At 36.2% G+C, this 20960-nt stretch overlaps 2 protein-coding genes across 2 annotated transcripts; both read right to left on the bottom strand.

The window, feature by feature from the left end:
• Positions 1 to 233: 233 nt before the first annotated feature.
• On the bottom strand, positions 234 to 1133 carry LOC124251753 (olfactory receptor 52M1-like). The gene is given in 1 exon segment (XM_046684586.1): positions 234 to 1133. A coding segment is annotated over 1 exon segment (900 nt).
• Positions 1134 to 17568: 16435 nt separating this feature from the next.
• LOC124251771 (olfactory receptor 52M1-like) lies at positions 17569 to 18513 on the bottom strand. The gene has a single exon (XM_046684617.1). The coding sequence runs from the start codon at positions 18511 to 18513 to the stop codon at positions 17569 to 17571; it is 945 nt and encodes a 314-aa protein (XP_046540573.1).
• Between the last annotated feature and the right edge of the window lie 2447 nt (positions 18514 to 20960).

Raw genomic sequence — 20960 nt, 5'->3', positions numbered from 1 at the left:
CAAGTTCTAAGTAACCTCCCTAAAATCCAAGTGCACACAAAATACATCATGCTTACTAGTTTCGTTAGAATTGAGGAATTTCCATTATGTGTGGTTACTCTTCCCTATTAAAACCTGATAAAATGTCTGATTCCAGTGGAAGAAAATTTCATGTCAGTTATGAGAAAGGGATCAATTATTTGCACTCTTCCTTTCCTATTCTGACACCATCTCTGCAAACAATTTCAGCACAATCAAGCAACCTTTACCCTTAGAGAACCAAGGACATGATCTCGAATTTTCTTGGTCCTAATACCATAAACAATGGGGTTAAGAAAAGGTGGTACCAGAAGGTACATATTGGCAACGAAGATATGAATTTGGGGGGCCACGTTGTGACCAAAGCGGTGAGTGAGGAAGGTAAAGACAGCTGTGGAGTAGAAAACGAGGATAACACAGACATGGGAGCCACATGTGCCTAGAGCTTTAAGACTTTAAGAGAGAGCGATGAAAAAGCCATCACAGGAACCAATGACAGAGGCCACACTGAGGCTGTAACGCTTGGTGGCTCCTGTGTCCACACATGCCAGCTTCACTACAGCCATGAACTCACAGTAGGTGTGGGCAATGATGTTAGTCCTGCAGTAGGGCAGCTGCCTGAGCAGGATGGGATGTGGAGTAAAGAAACCCACTCCTCGGAGTACCACAGAAGCTCCCATTTTGACAATGCGAGCATGGGTGAGAATGGTGGTATGGCGCAGTGGATGACAAATGGCCACATAACGATCAATGGCCATGGACAAAAAGAAGCCTGATTCCATAGCAGTAAAGCTATGGATGAAGAACATTTGGGTCAGACAGGCATCAAAGGCAATGTCATGGGCTCCAAACCAGAAGAGACAGAGCATGCGGGGCAGTGTAGATGTGGAGAGGACCAGATCAGTGACTGAGAGCATGCACAGAAAGAGGAACATGGGCTCATGGAGGCTTCGCTCTGCCCTCACCACGGCCAGGATGGTCACGTTCCCCACCACAGCCACCAGGTACATGGAGCAGAAGGGAATCCCAATCCAGACATGAAGGTGCTCTAGTCCTGGGATGCCCATCAGCAAGAAGGTGTTTGGAGATATTTGAGATTTATTGGTTGGTCCCATTGTGCTTCTGCTCTCTGTCTTTTGTGGATGGAATCCTCTTTTTTAGGGCAAAAGTTTTCTGTCGAGATCATCACAACCAAATCTAACAACAAATGAAAAACAAATCTGGAAGCCCCCAAAACATCATGTGAAAAAACATCCAAAGTTGTAATGTAGAGTGAAAAAAGACTTAGTAACACTAGGCAACAACTATGCAAATACACACAAAATAAGTACTGTAAATCAAGTCATGAATCTCATGAATTTGTTAAAAACAAAACAAAACAAAAAAAAGAACTTGTTAAAATCTATTTACAATACAATTCAACACCACTTTTTGAATTCACAATTTGAGTTAATCATTAGGCCAAATTAGGTTTTGGCAGAAACGTCGGCTATTATAAGTGGAATGGATCTTAGAATTCATTTAGCCCAAACTTCCTTCTTAATGTCATCCTGAAATATAATTTTTAGGTAATGCCTGAGTCCTCTCAAGTATGGTTCCTCATTTCTTAGACAATCTAGTACGTGTTTTTCTAGTACTGTCACAGAACCCATCCCCAGGAGCTGTGAGACAGTGCTGAACCTTCCTATGGAGGTCTACAGACTCACCTGTCTTCTGCATAGAAATCTGCACAAACTCTGAGGTTTAACAAGTTATGCTTCTACTAAGTTCTCTCTTTTGCAGTGAAACTTTCTCAGCTGATATACCCACTTATCATAAACCTAGTTTTCAAAAATACGAATTTTCTACTTCAACCATTCTGTACATTCTGTGCCCTCTTCTTAACTTTTATTACTTGTATCTGAACACATTAGTCCCTTCAGACATCCATACACTTTGTGTCTCTTTTGAATTACACACTATTAGTGTGATTTCCTTTCATCTCATTTTTTATATGAAGTAAGGAAGGAAAGTAACACTTAGTTGATCCCAACAGGAAAAGACATTGTCCTGGAATCTTTGTATATATTAATTTTAAGCTAGAAAAGCAATGCAAACTAAATATCATTTTTCCAATTTTACCAACTAGGAAATAGAAGCCCAGACTGTTACGGATAATGCAATGGCGTCACAGAAAGAGTGGACAAGACACCAGAATTCTAACACAATGCTGTATGACTGCAAAACACACACTATTCTCATTGTCACACTCACTATTTCCTGTAACATATATTAAATTCATACTCTACTATCACCGACTAATATTTTTTATAATTTTAAAGTCAGATTTCTCAAGACGATTTTAAACACTTAAAAAATTAGCCTTTTCATTGAAACTTGATAATCTATATTGTATTATTTTAGACAGTAGTTTAAAATAATTATGTTTCTTTTGTTGTTATTAAGCATTTATCAGTGTTAAGACCTTGAATTCAATCAGTATTTTCTGCTGATTTTAAAGGTACATATTCTACATCTATATTGAAACAACTGAAATATAATTTTGATGTAAGTCTAGGCCAGTGACAGGATTCTTTTTATCATCCTAGAAAATTGTGTTTATCCCTCTAACAAACTCTGCACTGTTAATTAATTAGAAATAAATCAATTACATATAATAATAATGAGATTACAAATACTGACTCTCTTTACTCCATTGTAATTCATAAATTCTGGTCAAGTGTCTCATTAAACTGGAATATGGCTTACATTATCCAGTATTTTTTGGAGAATGCACAGCACATTAAACACACTATACATTTCATTAGACATACTCTCAGTGTTATTTGAAATTTTCCTCAGTCTGACCAGGGCTTTATAAAATGATCATTTACCTAATACATTCAATTATTATATTTGGCTGCGAAGTAATAAAGCTCAATAAACCTTGAACTAGGGATCAACTATAACGAGTAATGCTATCACTTCTGCTCTTTTTCCTTCTATCTGATTATCTTCATTCTCATCAGACTCCTTATGTCCTTTTATTAAATGCATTTATCTCCGTTACAAATTTAATTTGTCTTATACTTACTAATTGTCTCTCTTTTCCTCAGTTTCCTAATCTGGAAAGTGGGCTAAACAAAAGGTTGTTGGGAGGATTAAGTTAATTAATATATGTTAACAACTTAGAACACTATCTTACACAGAGCAAGAATTTAAGAAATTAAGCATTGGGATTTGGTAATTATTCCACAGGTAATGGGGCTCCAGTAAAGCATCTAAGCATAATCAGATATGCATTTTAGACAACAACATAAACTATTCTTTCCAACCTTTTCACCAGTTACTCTTTCTATATCCTCCATGAGGTTAAAGACTTCTAATTATTCCCCCAATGTGCCATGTTTCTTTGTAAAATTGCGTCCTTTTTCTCATACTTTTCTGATTGCAATTTTCCTCTCCCTCTCTTTTATTCATTTCACCCTGTGAACCACTCCTCTTCTTGTAGTGTCTAGGTCAAAAGTAATCTCCTCTCTGACTTTTGTCTGGATTACCTCAGACAGAAATTTGCAGGTTATTTTTCTGTGCTCTCATTGTATCTTTCTATGTTTTTTTTACATTTATTTTTGATCGGTATCATCCAATTGTAGAATATTAGATTCATAAGTATATTATTTATTTATTTATTTATTTTTGTAGGAAGATTAGCCCTGAGCCACCTGCTGCCAATCCTCCTCTTTTTTGCTGAGGAAGACTGGCCTGAGCTAACATCCATGCCCATCTTCCTCTACTTTATACGTGGGACGCCTACCACAGCGTGGCATCCCAAGCTGTGCCACGTCCGCACCCGGATCCGAACTGGTCAACCCCGGGCTGCCGAAGTAAAACATGCGAACTTAACCACTCCGTCACCAGGCCGGCCCCTTTATAAGTATATTATTATTATGACTCCTGTCTCTCCCATAAGATTAAATTCTCCTCAGTATAGAATCCATAGCACAGCTAGGTATTACCATGACCCAGCCCAAAGACCGGTATTGGAAAATGCTTAATAATAGAATGATACAAGTAACTGCATAGTCTGTGTGACTTCAAGGCCATATTTTTACCTGCTGCTCTATGCTGCTTCCTAATGCTTTCATAAATATGACGCTCTTTCTTATATTTATTGAGATTTACACAAGATGCCTAAATATCAGAGTTAAGACACAAGAATTGTCCTTGCCATTTTTTCCCATAGCGAAATAAAAGGTTTTCTGCTCTTTGGGAAATCTTGATCATTGCTTTGCTCTTCCACGATTTTAAGATGAGACTTCAGCATAGAGAGACAGAGCAACTGTCTCTGTCCTAATCAAAAGTGGATTTCAAGTAAATTACTGCTTTTTCCAAGGGCTTGAAGATCTTGATTAACCAGATCTCAACTTCCAGAGAAACATAAAGCTATTTACATTTCTCTGTTTAGTCTCAATAGTTTTTAATAAAATTAACATCTTCATTCAGAGAAGACCTAGACGTCTTTACTCACATATGCCTAAAGAGACAACAACCAAATTTTCGTACATCTGAAGTTTTATCATGGGTTATCATAAATTATGATATCCGGAGACACAAGCACACAGGGACTCTAATTTTTTGAATACAATGTAAAGGCTCCTTCAAGAACATTATATTAATGCTCAAGTGCATTCAAATATGCGTGGATATATTTAAATAAGCTTATATTGAAAAGCACAAGCAAAACTCTCTGTTGTGCCTATTAAAACATACCCTGAAATTTTTCCTAGAATTATTAGTCTTTCTACACTTCAGGCCAGAAACCAAGGTCTGGGTGTGGAAGTGGTAGAAAGATGTCGACACTTTTCCTTTAGAAAATTTATGCAGGAGAAATTTTATGTCCCACAAGGTTTTAGTCTGAAAATCCTTCTATACTTTCTACTCTCTCTTATCTGTACAAACTAACTAGTGTGAAGATTAACTACAACAAAAATAACAATGGTTAATGTGACTAGGAGAATGTAGTGGGCTGGAGTGTTTTGAAAATAAAAGAAATATAGAAAAAAGGTTGATGATGGCTTGTTCTTGCCTAATTGACCGCCTTACTAAACAGTTTTTTACCTTACTCCTAAATAGTCTTCCTCTCACAAGGATTGCTATGACTGATCAACGTCTAATGTTGAGTGGGAGGGAGCTGGCTGTTCTTTGCTCACAGGTAGCTGTCTGTGGCCCCAACGTCTATCCTAGTCAACCAGCTTTAATGCTATTGTAATTCTAATTTGGAGTATCTATGAGCCTATGCTCCCTATAGTTTAGTTAATCAACAGGTGGCTATATTTCCATCAGTTATGGGAGAAAGGATCCATTTCACCTTTTAAATATATTATATGTCTACTATATTTATTCTTAACTTTGGTAAGGATATTCAAAGAAGTAGACATTAACTCTTTGAGGATCTCATAATTCTATAAATGCAGGTGTTTGAATATAGTCCTCTCTTCTCTTTTCCTGTCCTCTATCTCTAACAACTCACCCAAATTAAAAGCAGAAAGTCATCTAGAGAGCCAGATTCTATAAGGAGCAGATGCAGCAAATGTGAGTTGAATTATACTCAACTCATAATCTCACTGGATTAAAAGGTGTAGGTGGCAGGGGACTCAGTGGCCCTCTGGGATATGAGGCTTTTTCTCAAAGTACAAGACCTAAATTGCTTTCAGGCAAAGTAATTATTGTCAACTCTCTCTTAAGATAATAAATAAAAATATTAATATTTCCCAAAGGTCTGATGACTGCTTTCAAATAGAATATATTTGCAGAATATAAAAGGAAAAATATTATAAAACCATAGAACCAAGAAAAGGATTATGTTTATGTACTGAGAGGTCATCATTTTCTAGGTCCTAGGCTTGGTGTTTAAAATTCCTTCTCTTAATGATCTTCAAAACAGCCTTTGGAAATAAAAAATTACCACTAAACAGATGAGGAACCAGAGAGACGGATAGATGAAATAATTTCTGTAAAATATTACAGCTAATAAAGGATGACATCAGGATCTGAATCCAGGTATCTCTGGGTCTACATTGCATCTACTTAATCACTATGTAATCAAGATTTAAAAATGAAGTATACCTGAATTACAGTCTGTGTTCCTTCTCATGCAAAGTGGCAAATTCTATGAATCATAACTGACAATATCCAAAATGACCAGCAAGTGCCTTTATAAGCAGTTCCTTGCGTTCCCTTTGGCATTACTTTCTGCTGCATAGCTTATCCTTGAGTTTCCTTGAGTCTCAACCAGTCTGGACTTTTTTTTACTGTCTCCTTTTAAGATTCTGTTTCATGTTTTTGCTTTAGCCTATAATATTCTATTTCTCTCTCCCACGCCTTCTCATTTCCTACCTACTTTAAGGTTACAGATAAATGTCACTGCCTCAAGGACTTTTTTTGACATTAAATTAGGTTTATGTGTTACATTTCAACTGTACTTTGTGTTCTTCTACTCTCTAGTTTATCATATTGGTAAATATTTATTAAATGACTGTGATGCCAGTCTAGGTGTTTAGAATATAGTCACACAGGCTGTAATAAATATAACGCTGGGGACATCAATCTCATAAGACTAAGGTATGATTGGTGCCTTCTGGACTTATGGAATGGAAACTATGTCACTGATATCTAATACCATGCCTGACAGTAAATAGACACTTATGCAAGTGTTGTTGAATGAATGAATGAAAGGAAAAGATAAATCACTTAAAATGCCCTAGGAGAATTCCAGGTTAACATTCTTTCAGGAAAGTAGTTACAACATCATCAGTGTAATTGTAATCATCATCATTATGACAAATATTCATCAAGGGCTTATTATACACCTGGAATTTTGCTAAATTCTTCATAAGTGTGATCTTTTTGTATTCACACAGACAGAAATATACACACTCACAACCTTATTAAGAAGGTGCCATTATTTGCACCATTTATATCTGACATTCTGTCTTCCAGATCTGAATTATTAAAAATTGCATCTTCCTTGTGGATTTTAGTTGCTGGTTCATTTTATCCTCTCTAAGATTGTTCTTATCTCAATTCTTCATTATATCAATAACCTGGTTTTTCAATTCCTTGATCTCCTCTTCTCTAAAGATCTTGTTCTCTATCCTGCTGCAGATATTATCTCCCATTGCAGACCCTAGATTGTATTACTAATAAACCCAAATCCTTCCATAACCTCAAATGGAAGTCATCCATTCTCCACCTACTTTCTTATAACTTTCCAGCTTGTCTCTCCAGGACTGCATCTTCAACAATTCAGTGCTATTGCTGGAAGGGGAGGAAGAACTATCCCTCTGGATCCTTCTGGCTGGTCTAAGAGTTACATTGACATGAGCCAGAATAAGAAGAGAAAATCAAACAAAATGTGATAACATGCATACATGGGAGAAACCCTGGAAAACTGAGTAACTTCCCAAAATGAGTGAGGCCACCACCTTAATTACCTTCTTCAGCTAAAGACAAAGGAGGATGTTGTGGGTAGTGGTTTGGGGCTTCAAAGGGGTGGAAGGCAATTTATCTGGAAATGGAAAACAAATGTTTGATAAAAAAATGTTTACTGGGCCATCTGTAGACAATGTGATGAGAGAGAGAGAGAGAGAGAGAGAACTTTGGAGAGAGAAAACTGTGATAAAAATCAGCTTAACAAGCTTAGCAAGGAACCTCCCAGTCTATTATACCCAGAGTTATCTATGTGATAGCCTGTCCTGGGGACAGGCCTTCTATCTTAACTTCCTTTAGGCCCTTAGGGGAAAGGTCAGAATTTCCTTTAGAAGGTTTTGTCCTTAAAAATGATCAAGCCAAAGAGATACATTTTGGGGTGGCCAATTCTGATGCCCCACATGCTCATCTTCTTCAAATCCTCACTCCCTTATTTACCAGCATAATATCCAAGGTCAGACTCTTAGATGTGACCGAAACTCCCTTTATTCTCTTGTAATCTTACCCTGTTGCGTATGATCAATCTTTATCAATTTTACCCTGAATTTGCATATGAAGAGTTCTGAAACAGAGACACAATTGAGATAGATTTCTTATCAAATAACCTCACAGTATATAATAAGTTCATCAACTCTCCCTCTCCTCTTTACCTTAGAATTTATTCTAGGGAGATGTGATGAGAGCCAGGTCAATTGTCCTACACAAACAGCTGGACAGCCCATAGATGAAGGATGTGGGAAAAAATTTATTTTCTCTGCTTAAAAAGGGAAAGGAAGCAGTCACACACATCTCTCCTTCCCCCACCATAAGTCTCTCCTTGCTCCAGCCCTTTGGTATCTAAATACAATCTCTCCAGGAATCATACAGCCTAAGTTTCTTGAAGTTATTTAACTGGGTTGAAGAAATCTCCAGGTTCTTAGGCCTCATTCCTCTTTGAAATGTGAGTACAAAAGACTTTTGCAGCTCCAGTCTTCTTGGCACATTTTGGACTTTACCTTAGTGATCCACTCGCAGTTATAGCATTTTGGCATTTGAGATGATAATCTAAAATTTCTATTATCCTTTCATATTAGAACACTTTAATGGACAAATGGCTATATATCTATTTCTTATCGTTATGTGACATTGTAGTGAATTTAAGAATTTTGGGGCTGATCAAGGAAAAATATATAACCATGATGTAGCAGTAGTACAAACAAACTTTATTTGAGTCACGTTTTTACAGGTTTACTTGTGGGCTGGAGAAGAGAGGGTGAAAGCCTCTCACAGCATGAGACACTCCAGAGGCTATAGCCTGAGGCCACCATCCAAAAGGAAGGAAGACAGGGGAACTCCTAGGAGAAGGGGGCATCTGAGGGAGCTTGCTTGTCTAGGTGATGCCACTCAGCAGCATTGACATGAAGTCTCTGGGTCCAAGGGGCCCATATATAGAGGCCATCCTGTATATTACCTAACAGACCACTCCATGCCTGCACCTGTACTAGCAAACATGGCTGGAGAAAAATATCTTCTACAACCAAGCTGCTGCTCTCACTTTAAATTCGTATTTACTATATCAATTGGGCCCCTAATATTGCATATAATTTTGAAGTCTTTTAATTTCTCACTCTCCTCAAAATTATTTCATATGTTCTCTCAACCCAAACCTCTGTCACTCTTCCCCCATCTCCGCTCATAGATGATGACCTAGATTTCAATTTCACTGAGAACAAAGAAGAGAAGATCCCATCAACACGTCTATCCACCTGTCTGCCTCTGAGCTTGTATAGTGCTACTGATTTCCTGCTACTATGAATGAACTGTCTTTGTCCTAACAAAGTCAAATTTTCAACATGTGTGATATATCCTCTCTTGTCTTGGAACTCAAATATTTTGCTCTGGCAATTTTGCATTCTTTCTCATGGGTAATCATTGTTGTCTTCCTGTGGAATTATTTCTATAATCATAAGAGCAAGCTATCCTTAAACCCATCTTAAAAAAAAGATATAATCAAATATCTTTAGAAATAATTTTCATGAACCACATATCTGCTAGTTATTGCCCTATTTATCTCACTCATTTTACAGGAAAACTCCTGAAATAATTGTCTATACTCACCCTCCCCAATTTACTCCTCCCATAATTTCTAAAACATATTGCAGCCAGGGCTGTCACATATGACAAGCAAGGAAACCATTTTACGATACCTGTAACTGTTATTATGTAGCTCCTAAGTGCAGAGACTATGTAAGTTTGCCAAATATTTGATCATCTCAAGTGTGTATGTGTATATATGTATGTGTTATGTGTTTTCTTTCTTCATCATCATTTACAACATTTTTTCTCTTTGGTTATAAATTTATACATTTTCTCTAAATTCTTGAGATGTGTGTTTAGCTCTGTTATTTGTAGCCTATATTCTTTTCTGTCACATACATTTAAATCTATGTTTTTATCTAAGCACAACTTTTATCTCCTTGATTTGTGGGCAACTCAGAAGTGTAATTCTTAAGTTTTGAAACAAATGGAAATCTTTCACATAGCTGTTTTTGATTCTTAATTTAATTCCATTGTAGTAAGATAACACAAACTATAGAATTTCAATCTGTTGAAATTTGTTGAATCCACGACACAATACATGGTTAATTTTTGTAAACATCCTGTATGTGCTTGAAAAGGTAATAATAGTCTTTCTCATGATATATAGTGATTTATATACCCATTAAGTCTAATTGTTAATCATGTTGTTCAAATCTTTTTTATCTTTATTAAAATTTTTCTATCATTTCATTATTTAATGAGATTCCTTAGAATCTCAAACTATGATTAAATTTCTCTATTACCTCTTACAATTCTTTCTCTACAAGAGATTGAATAGACAATGGAAAATGGCCAGACCTTATAAGACCTTATATGACAATGAACTCTGACCTACGTGGGAAGTCCAAAAACCCTATCCACAACCCCTACAACAATTATTCCAAAATGGTCAGGACTTGGTCAACAACTACCAACTCCACTTGCAACACAAGACCAACCAGAGAAAGCCAAGTATGTTCTGGGAATCAGTCATATAACAAGTCCACTTCTAGTTTCCACATGCTCACAACCTCTGTTCAGAGCATATCTCAAGCTTTCTGTTTTATTTTCTAGGAAATTTTCCCATTATTCTGACAGCCTTTGAATCTCTGCAAAAGGCAGACAATGATGGCCAATACCGTTGCTACAGTAAACTCTGAATAAATAATCTGTTTGTTTTCATGTGTTTACTTCCACAGCTGTATGAATGTTTTAGTGTTTTGAAGTGATTATTAGTTGCATATGTCTTAAAAATTTATGAGTTTTGGTTGCTTGAAATTTCTTTAATTATCAAATAGCCATTGTTATCTCTAGTAATGCTGTCATCCTAAATTCTATTTTGTCTGTTAGTAACGAAATTATGCAAGCATACTTTTTTTTTCAGATAAAAGTCTTCAGAGGATTTATAAAGTAATTTCATAGCGTTAGAGATTGTAAAACATTGCACTGTATTAATATGGAATATTCGTGAAGTATACCCATCAACTTATTAGTGAGCCATGTTGAATGTTATCAATTGATGCATCAAATTCTAATCAGAATGTCGTCTGTAAGAAAAGCAATGTTTCACTCAGAAAACTGATTGAAATTAAAAATGTTGCTACATTTCTTTTTCTGAATGATTGATGTGTGAATAACAATTATAATGGTTTAACTTCCTATTTAGAACATGAATGTTAGAATATTAACATTTTTACTTATTTTCACTGAAAATAAGGAAATCCACTTACAGTGAGTGTCAAGGATGCTTTTTATGAGAAAAAAGTGGCAGGTTCCATAAAGACAAATACTGTATGATCTCACTTCTATGTGAAATCTATAATTGTCAAACTGGAGAGCATTACACTAAGTGAAATAAGCCAGACAGAAAGATAAACACTATATAGTATCACTTATATGTGGAAGCTGAAAAAAAAAGCTGATTTCACAGAAACAGGGAATAGAATGGTGGTTGCCAGGGGCTGAGGGGAGAGGGGAAATGGGTTAATGTAGGTCAAAAGTTATAAATTTTCAATTCTAAGAAGAATAAGTTCTGAGAGTCTACTGTATAGCATGGTGACTGTAGTTAATAATAACCGTATGTGTATTTGAAAGTTGCTGAAAGTAGATCTTAAGCATTCTCATCACACACAAGAAAAGTTCACTATGTGAGGTGATGCATGTGTTAATTATCTTGATTTTGGTAATCATTTCACAATGTATATGGACATCAAATAATTACACTTCATTTACACTTTAATTGCATGTTTACACTTTGAATATATACAATTCTATCTGGCAATTATTCTTCAACAAAGTTAAAATAAAATAGTCAAACTCATAGAAGCAGAGAGTAGAATGGTAGTTACCAAGGGGTGAGGAAAGAGGGAAATGGAGAGACGTTGGTCAAGGAGTACAAAATTTCAGTTATGTTAGATGAATAAACTCTGAGATCTAATGTATAGCATGGACTATAGGTAACAAGACTGTACTGTATACTTGAAATTTGCTAAGAGGGTAGATCCCAAGTATTTTCACCACACACACAAAAAAGGGTAACTATATGAGGTGAAGGATATGCTAATTAACTTGATTGTAGTGATTATTTCACAATATATACACATATCAAATCATCAAGTTGTACACTTTATATAAAATAAGAAATAAGGTACTTAATATAAAACATGGCTACAAAAATAAATATATATTATTAAAAATTATAAGTGAAATTTTTAAAAATGACAGCTTCTATGTACGGTGCCCATTTGACATTGTGACAAATGAAACACTTTGGAATTCACACTTCCAAACGTTGTTTTGAATAAATTTGAACAAATATCAGTGAATATTTGCACTGAGTTGAGCATTGATTATGATCCAAAAATAATAGCTATATTACTTCTTAAAAAAAGTTTGTATACTGTTAGCTTCCCCCTTTTTTAACTTTTAACATCTTTATATGCTCTTTTTCCTTCTTTTGTATAATATATGATTATTTTTAACGAGATTTATAACTTTAGCCTTTTACATTAAAAGTAATTGTTCATATGTTTGGATTTGCTTTTACCATTTTTATTTTGCATTTTAAGTTTTAAGCTAAATTTTATTTTCTCTTTTGCACTTTCTAGATTTATTATTTGTATTATTCCAGGTTACCATCTATTAATTTAGAATTATATTTTATTTTTTTTTTAAAGATTTTATTTTTTTCCTTTTTCTCCCCAAAAGCCCCCAGGTACATAGTTGCATATTCTTCGTTGTGGGTCCTTCTAGTTGTGGCATGTGGGACGCTGCCTCAGCGTGGTTTGATGAGCAGTGCCATGTCCGCGCCCAGGATTCGAACTGACGAAACACTGGGCCGCCTGCAGTGGAGCGCGCGAACTTAACCACTCGGCCACGGGGCCAGCCCCTAGAATTATATTTTCTAATATTTCTTAGCGGTCTCCATGAAAATTAAAACATGACCAATCTGGAACTTGAATTAAGACTTCAGAAGTAATTCACAAATAAATAGAATTTATTTCTGCCAGTTATTTGTATTCTAAAGCTGAAATTTTCTCGCTTTTGTTTGATGAATAATTTAAATCATTTCCTAAAGGGAGGGCTTTAGACTAGTTTGAATGGCAGAGTGGAGACAGAGATTCTCCAAAATAAGACAAGAGCAATTTAGAGTCTTTCCTCGGAGATTAGGATCACATTGGGATTTAAAGAAAGATCTTTAAAGTCTTTGAAAGAAGACTAACAAAAGACCTATTGTGCTTTTTATTTTTTGTCAGAATAGTATTTTGACTTTCTTCCCTTTTTCTTGTCTATGTTTAATTTTTTTAAATATAAAAATATTTCAATTGTATAATCACAAAAAGGTAGTCATTTTCATTGTGAAAGTGTTAAAATAATCTATATCCTATAAAGCCAATATAATGCCACATGCAACATTTCCCTTCAAAATTAAGCCTCTAGTTTTAAGAGAATTGAAAATTTGGGGCCTGCCTCACTGCTGAGTGGTTAAGTTCTCACGCTCAGCTTTGGCAGTGTGGGATGCACTAGTTTTGATCCTGGGTGTGGATCTACACACTGCTCATCAACCCACACTGTGGTGGCATCCCACGTAGCTGAACTATAATGCCCTACAACTAATATATACAACTATGTACTGGGGCTTTGAGGAGAAGACAAAAATAGGAAAACTGGCAACAGATGTTGACTCAGGGCCAATCTTCCTTACCAAAAAAGAAAAAAAAAAAAGAATTGAAAATTTGTATGTAGATTTTCAGTTGATTATCATAATTTTTTCCTGTTTCTTTTATTTCATTTTATAATTTTTCTTGGAACTAAGAATATCCAAAGGATTAATTATTCCTGAGGCAAAACATTTCTTAGGTTCTAACATGCACAAACTGACATATAAAACCTCTATATTAATTACACAAATCAGTTCTCTTAAAAATTAATGAAAACAAAAACTATGCAATAAATTAAGCCTTAATCATGTCTCCAGCTTCTTTGCAATGGAAGGACACCATGATTTTCTGGTAAATAGTTCACCACTGACCATTCTTCCACTTTCAGTTCCTAGACCGTTAAGTGTTACAAGAAGGAGAACAAAAGCTGCATGTCTATAAACCACAGACTGACACTTGTGAATCAGTCACTCCTGGTCAAGATGTGTGTGTTTGTCCCAAGAAATGATAGAATGAGTGAACTTCTATTTTTTAAAAAAATTATTAAGTGGCTGATATGTCTGGAACCCAATTCTTGGTACTGGGAACATATGAATTAAAAAATAACTCTGTATTAAAAAACCACAGTGTCTCTCACAAATTATAGCATACATTTTGTTTGCTAGTGAATGTAGAACTTTTGGTATAGTGAGTCGAACCCATTGGCTGCCCTTTTAGAAAGCCCAGTCTAAGCATCATGACAGCTTCTCCTAAAAGCTTCTCTGTAAGGCATATGGTTGGTACATTTCTTAGGCCAACCTCCAGGGCAGTGCCCAGAGATTCCATCCCTACAGAGTTTCTCATCTACTAAAATACTCTTACCTACCCTTCTATTGGAAGCACTGAGTTACTACTACACCCAAGCAAAACAACGGTGCCTGAGACTTATGCTCCTACCCATGCACCTGGGTCTTTTCTCTTTCTGGAATACACCCAGCTCTCAGAGAGCTAAAAGAATATCTGTCTGCCCACTTGTTTTCTTGTGGACAGAGGGCTGTAAAGTGGCAGCTAAATGGACCATATCTCATGGGAATACATAGTGATTGACACAGAACTTCTGATGACAGGTCCCCTCCAGGAGATTCTGATCCTCATAGTTTGTTGTCCTGACCATGGAAAATATCTGGTAGAACAAAGATCTAGGCTTGGGAATCAAATAGGAAGAATCTCTGAGCATCAGGGTCATGAAAATAATTGTTTCAGGCACATGCATAACAAGTACATACAAATGTTATCGGTACGATCACAGCCAATAATCACTGGAAAAATGTATTCAGAATCCTGACTCCAAGACTTCCTAACCTAAATATAGGTTGGGATTAGGAACCTATATACCTAACCTGTATACACAATAAATACGCAATAAATGAATAGCCTAAAACTGTTAAAATTGTAAGTTGAGTCCTTGATGCCCTACTGACAGAGGTAAGATGACTACTTCTACTACATAAACTATACATTTTCCCAACAGTACACTTCCAAGAGAGAAACTCTCCAGGAGTGATGAAAATGTCTTATAATTGTGGGGTGGATTACATGGCCTAGACATTTGTTGAAACTTACCTAACTGTCTAGTTAAGGTCTGTTAATTTCACTACTCCTCAAAAAAAATAGCATTCATACATAATAAATGCAACAGTCTATATTTTTAAAATTTTTTTATTTATTTTTCTTTTTTGAGGAAGAGTAGCCCTGAGCTAACATCTGCTGCCCATCCTCCTCTTTTTGCTGAGGAAGGCTGGCCCTGAGCTAACATCCGTGCCCATCTTCCTCTACTTTATATGTGGGACTCCTATTACAGCATGGCTTGCCAAATGGTGCCATGTCCGCACCCGGGATCGAACTGGCGAAGCCCGGGCCGCGGAAGGGGAACCTGCGCACTTAACTGTTGTGCCACCAGGCCGTGCCCTATATATATATATTTATATTTTTTTAATGTAACAAGTCACTGTTGTCTTAAAGACAAAGGTAAGACACATTTTCTGAGAAGAAAAAGGAAAGATTGAGAAAGAGCATACTTGGTAATTAATCTGGGACAATAGGTGTAAAGTAATAACGTCTTAGGCAAGCACAGGTGGATGAGGCAAGGAAGTAAAATTCTAGCATTTTTCAGATGTTTTTATTTTTTTTCATCATGCAATTGCTGCCTGAGTGAATTTACTCATAATAGACCTCACCCACCACCACCATTTATTATTTTGAAGATAGAATGGTTAGCTTAGCTGAGAGCTTCTTCCTCAGGACATATGCAATTTAACATTCTACAGGAATCTCAAACTTACTATGTCCAAATTACATTCATTAATATAACCCTCAAAGTGCTCCCAATCCTGAATTTCTTATGCCAAGGGAATAATGCCAAATATGTTTTCCAAAACAGAAACATTTACATCTACCTATAGTTAAGGACTGAATAATTGGTAAATACAGATAGATATATGGATATAAGTTCCTAGGATAAAAAAGCAAGAAATGGGGAAACATTTCAGAGCACAAATATCAAAGACTCCCTTTTTCAGATGGCTTCTAGAAAAATAAAACATCCCATAGCTCTTAGATAATATTTTTTAACAGAAGAGAAATACGTAGGTGGGAAACTACTGAAAGCTAGATAAAATGAACAAAGAAGGAAGCTAGTTCTAGGTACTAGGGTAATAGAAAAGGGAAGTATTTTGAATTAGCTGATAAGAGATTTCATGTTTTGTGTCTTGATACTGGGTTCCAAATAAACTAACCAACGAGGAAGACTCAACACACATGGTAACCTGCTAGTTTGGTGATCTTAGCTACTAACTATACAATTCAGAATATATGAACTACATTTTACAGGTCAATCCAGAATATTTTACAGTGGAATCCAGAATATTGCTTTATTCTATGAAATACCTCAGACCTCTATCAAAATTGCCCTAGGAACCATAAAAGTTCTAACATCAAACTTGGCACCTTCACACAAATTCATGTTCATGAATTTTGTTTGTTTGCTTTCCTTGAGGGGGTGCTTATTTCTTCTTAATTACATTTTTAAATCTTTGTGTGTTATTATTCCTCTCACTTGTCTCAAGCCTTCAATTTGATTCAATTAGACTAGAGATAAACATTTATTACCTGTTCTAAAACATCAGAATCTTATATATGACTCAAGATTCTTTCTGGGGCCGGCCTGTGGTGGAGTGGTTAAGTTCACACATTGCTCTTTGGTGGCCTGGGGTTTCTCTGGTTTGGATCCTGGGTGCGGATGTGGCACCGCTCATCAAACCATGCTGAGGCAGCATCCACATAGCACAACCAGAAGGACCTACAACCGGAATATGCAACCATGTACTGGGAGGCTGTGGGGAGAAGAAAAAAAGAAGAAGGAGAAGGAGAAAGAAGGAGAAGGAGAAGAAGAAGAAGAAAAGAAGAAGAAGAAGAAGAAGAAGAAAAGACTGGCAATGGATGTTAGCCGAGGTGCTAATCTTTAAAAAAAAAAAAAAAAAGATTCTTCCAAACTGCATATAGCTGTCAGAATCTCTTCCTTTTTTCTCTTTTTTAAGTATCTACTTAGGTTTTTTTCCTCCTAATTTCTGTTCATTCTCTACTATAATGACCTCTGAAAGTTATATATATTTAGAGTGAGATTAACGACCTCATCACTATTATTTAGTAAATGAAAACAGTAAAATGACTTGTTTAGTTAGAATTCTTAGATATTCTAGACATCTGTAAATAACAACTTTCAGGTAGTAAATGCAACTCAGCTTGTGGGGGTGAGAGCAGTTATTTTCCCTACATCTCTTGTCTTTCCATATATCTTGAATCATGTTTTGTATTGATCCAACTAAAATCAGGAAACTTTGACCATTAGTGCTCTAAGAACATGTTCCCGTATTTTCTTGGTCCTTACTCCATACACAATGGGGTTGAGAAAAGGGGGCACCAAAAGGTACATATTTGCAATAAAAATATGGATGTGTGCAGGCACATTTTTCCCAAAACGGTGAGTAAAAATGGAAAAACCAGCTGTGGAATAGAAGACAAGAATAACACAGACGTGGGATCCACATGTGCCCAAAGCCTTAAAGCTAGCTTCTCGGGATGGCAGACGGAGTACAGAACGAAGAATGAAGGCATAGGATACGGCAATGAGAATGGCATCACATGAGCCAATGATAGAAGCCACACTGAGGCTATATCTCGTGGTGGCCCCTGTGTCCACACACGCCAACTTCACCACAGCCATAAACTCACAGTAGGTGTGGGCAATGATTCGTGTTCTGCAGTAAGGCAGCTGTTTGAGCAGGATGGGGTGTGGAGAAAAGAAGGCTACACCACGAGTTACCACAATAATACCCATTATAGTGATGCGAGCATGGGTGAGAATGGTGGTGTGGTGCAGTGGGTCACAAATGGCCACATAACGGTCAACAGCCATAGCCAAAAAGAACCCTGATTCCATGGTAGTAAAACTATGGATGAAGAACATTTGGGCCAGGCAGGCATCAAAGGCAATGTCATGGGCTCCAAACCAGAAGAGACAGAGCATGCGGGGTAGTGTAGATGTGGAGAGGACCAGATCAGTGACTGAGAGCATGCACAGAAAGAGGAACATAGGCTCATGGAGGCTTCGCTCTGCCCTCACCACGGCCAGGATGGTCACGTTCCCCACCACAGCCACCAGGTACATGGAGCAGAAGGGAATCCCAATCCAGACATGAAGGTGCTCTAGTCCTGGAATGCCCATCAGCAAGAAGGTGACAGGAGAGGGACGAGAAGCATTGAGAAGTGGCATGATGGTTTTTCCTTTGCTTTCTATCAATACTTCTGAAGATAAAGTTGCTATGCCAAAATGACCACAACCAGATGGTGAAAACATGGATTTAATGCAGGAAGATCCTTAACGATCTGTTGTTAAAAACAATTCAAATTCATGATCAGGTATATTTAAATTCATTAGAACTATTAGAAATTAGAAATTTGTAACATCATACCAAATACTGTGTTTGAAAATACAGAAAGTAATTCACACCTCATTTCATATTTTCATGGGGGCACATAAGTTACCTTATTCATTCATTTACAGTAGAAAGATTCCTTGTCTATTCATAATTGTGCTTAATTAAACAACTGTTTATTAAGCAGTTACTGGGTAACAAAACATATTCTAGCCACTGGGAATAAAGTAGTGCACAGATCAGTTATCCTTCTCATAGAGGTCACACTCTATAAGAAAAATGTCATAATATGATGAATGGGGACTGGTATGTGTGGATGATGTGTGGATGATAATCAGAAACTATGTTGGATTAAACAAGACTTTGAAAATTTCCTCTTTAATCTCTTAGTATTTCTCTTAAGCTGATATGTGAACGATGGAGCTCAAATTTTTCAAAGCCTGGGATATTACACATTCTGGAAAGGAAAAAAGAAAAAATTTGCTGTGAAGCAGGAACAAACAGAAACAGACAAGAATGCCAGTGTTTTTGAAATTTATAAATTGTGATAGGAGATGAAGGCAATTTCTCCACATTAATAGCTTGTTCATGTCTTCACTTTTTCCTCTGCTCATTTTAGAAAAACATCAGTTGCATAAACAATCATCTTGAGAATATTCTAAAATTTTCTGCTTCATTTTCTTATGTCAAGACTTTCTGAAAACCATCTAATTCTGCATCGATTATGTGGGTGCCAAATCTGTTGTAGATAACATGACTTGGTATATTTTCATCTATTACTCATTGTAAGTCCTCCATATCATTTTTTACATGGGTCTTTGTCTATTTTTCCATTCTATTCCTTTCTATTGGTACCTGTCTGAAAATTATACCTTCTAACACATTCACTGTTTTACAATTTCCAAATCTAGTGTTTATTATAATAAGTGGACAGTTAATATTTAGACTATGAAATTATGAGTACTGATAAATTGGAGTCTAAAGAGAGTATGCTTCAGATTTCCCAAAGTGAATAATACAGTATATTATTCCTCAGAATACAGAAGTGGCTTCCAAAGCCATCCTGGATTTTTTGTTTGTTTGTTTTGCTTTTGTTTTGGGTTTTTTTAAATGCTTTTTTATTTTCTCAGTGATGAAGATTGGCCCTGAGCTAACATCTGTTGCCAATCTTCCTAGTAATTTTTTTCTCCCCAAAGTCCTAATATGCAGTTGTATATCCTCGTTGTAAGTCATTCTAGTTCTTCTATGTGGGAAGCTGCCACAACATGGTTTGATGAGCAGTGCATTGGTCCATGCCCAGGATCTGAATCAGTGAACTGTCAGCCGCCAAACAGAGGACATGAACTTAACCACTCAGCCACAGGGCCAGCCCCCTATCCTGTGCTTTAACTTCTTTCTATGGCTTGCTTCCATATCAGTGATAATCAGAAACTATGTTGGATTAAACAAGACTTTGAAAATTTCCTCTTTAATCTCTCTCTCTCTCAAGTGTATCTCAAGTATCTCTCTCAAGTGAGAAGGCTTTCCTTAACTGTATGTGATCAAGTAGAGACCTTGTGAAACTTTCAGGGAGTTATTCAAGAGACTCTTGTTCTAGGTAGAAGATTGCACAAACCACACTCTAAGTGATTTAGGGAATACAAATAAATGATCTCTATCTTCTGATTTAAGAGGAAGAAAGTTAAAATCCTGGCAATCAAGCTTCCAGAGTTACATATTAAATTTCGACAACTAAAAATTTGTAGGACTGCATGTGGAAAGACTGTGATATCAGTTGGAATATTTGTAAGTGGGAACATAATATTGACATTATTGAGATGGTTTCTTAAATAAGAATTACGTATTCCATGCCTTCTGGATCTCATGTGCTACATCACATATGAGACTCATAAGAAGCATAGTGTGTTATGATGTCACTTTTTTCCTATTGTATTTTTCTATCATTTACCCTTTAAATAGAGACAATATTATATGTTCTTTCAGAAAAAATATATGGAAAGTATCATATATATATATATATGAATTATATATATATATATATATGAATACCATATTTCTTAACCTTAATTCCATTCACTACCTTCCCAGACTCAATGTTTCAGATTGAGATCATTTCACTGTAGGGATGGACCTTTCTTGTGCTCTTTCATTTATTCATCCCGAAATCCACATGCTTGTTCATTCAAAGCAGTTCATTTACTGGATTTTTAAATTGACCTAATGATGTCCAAAATATCAATTACTGAATAAAGCATAATCCTTTATACTTGTCATAGTTCCAGTG

Source organism: Equus quagga, chromosome 14 (genome assembly GCF_021613505.1).
Source record: "Equus quagga isolate Etosha38 chromosome 14, UCLA_HA_Equagga_1.0, whole genome shotgun sequence".
Classification (NCBI taxonomy): domain Eukaryota; kingdom Metazoa; phylum Chordata; class Mammalia; order Perissodactyla; family Equidae; genus Equus; species Equus quagga.
This window is presented reverse-complemented; position numbering and strand designations above follow the sequence as displayed.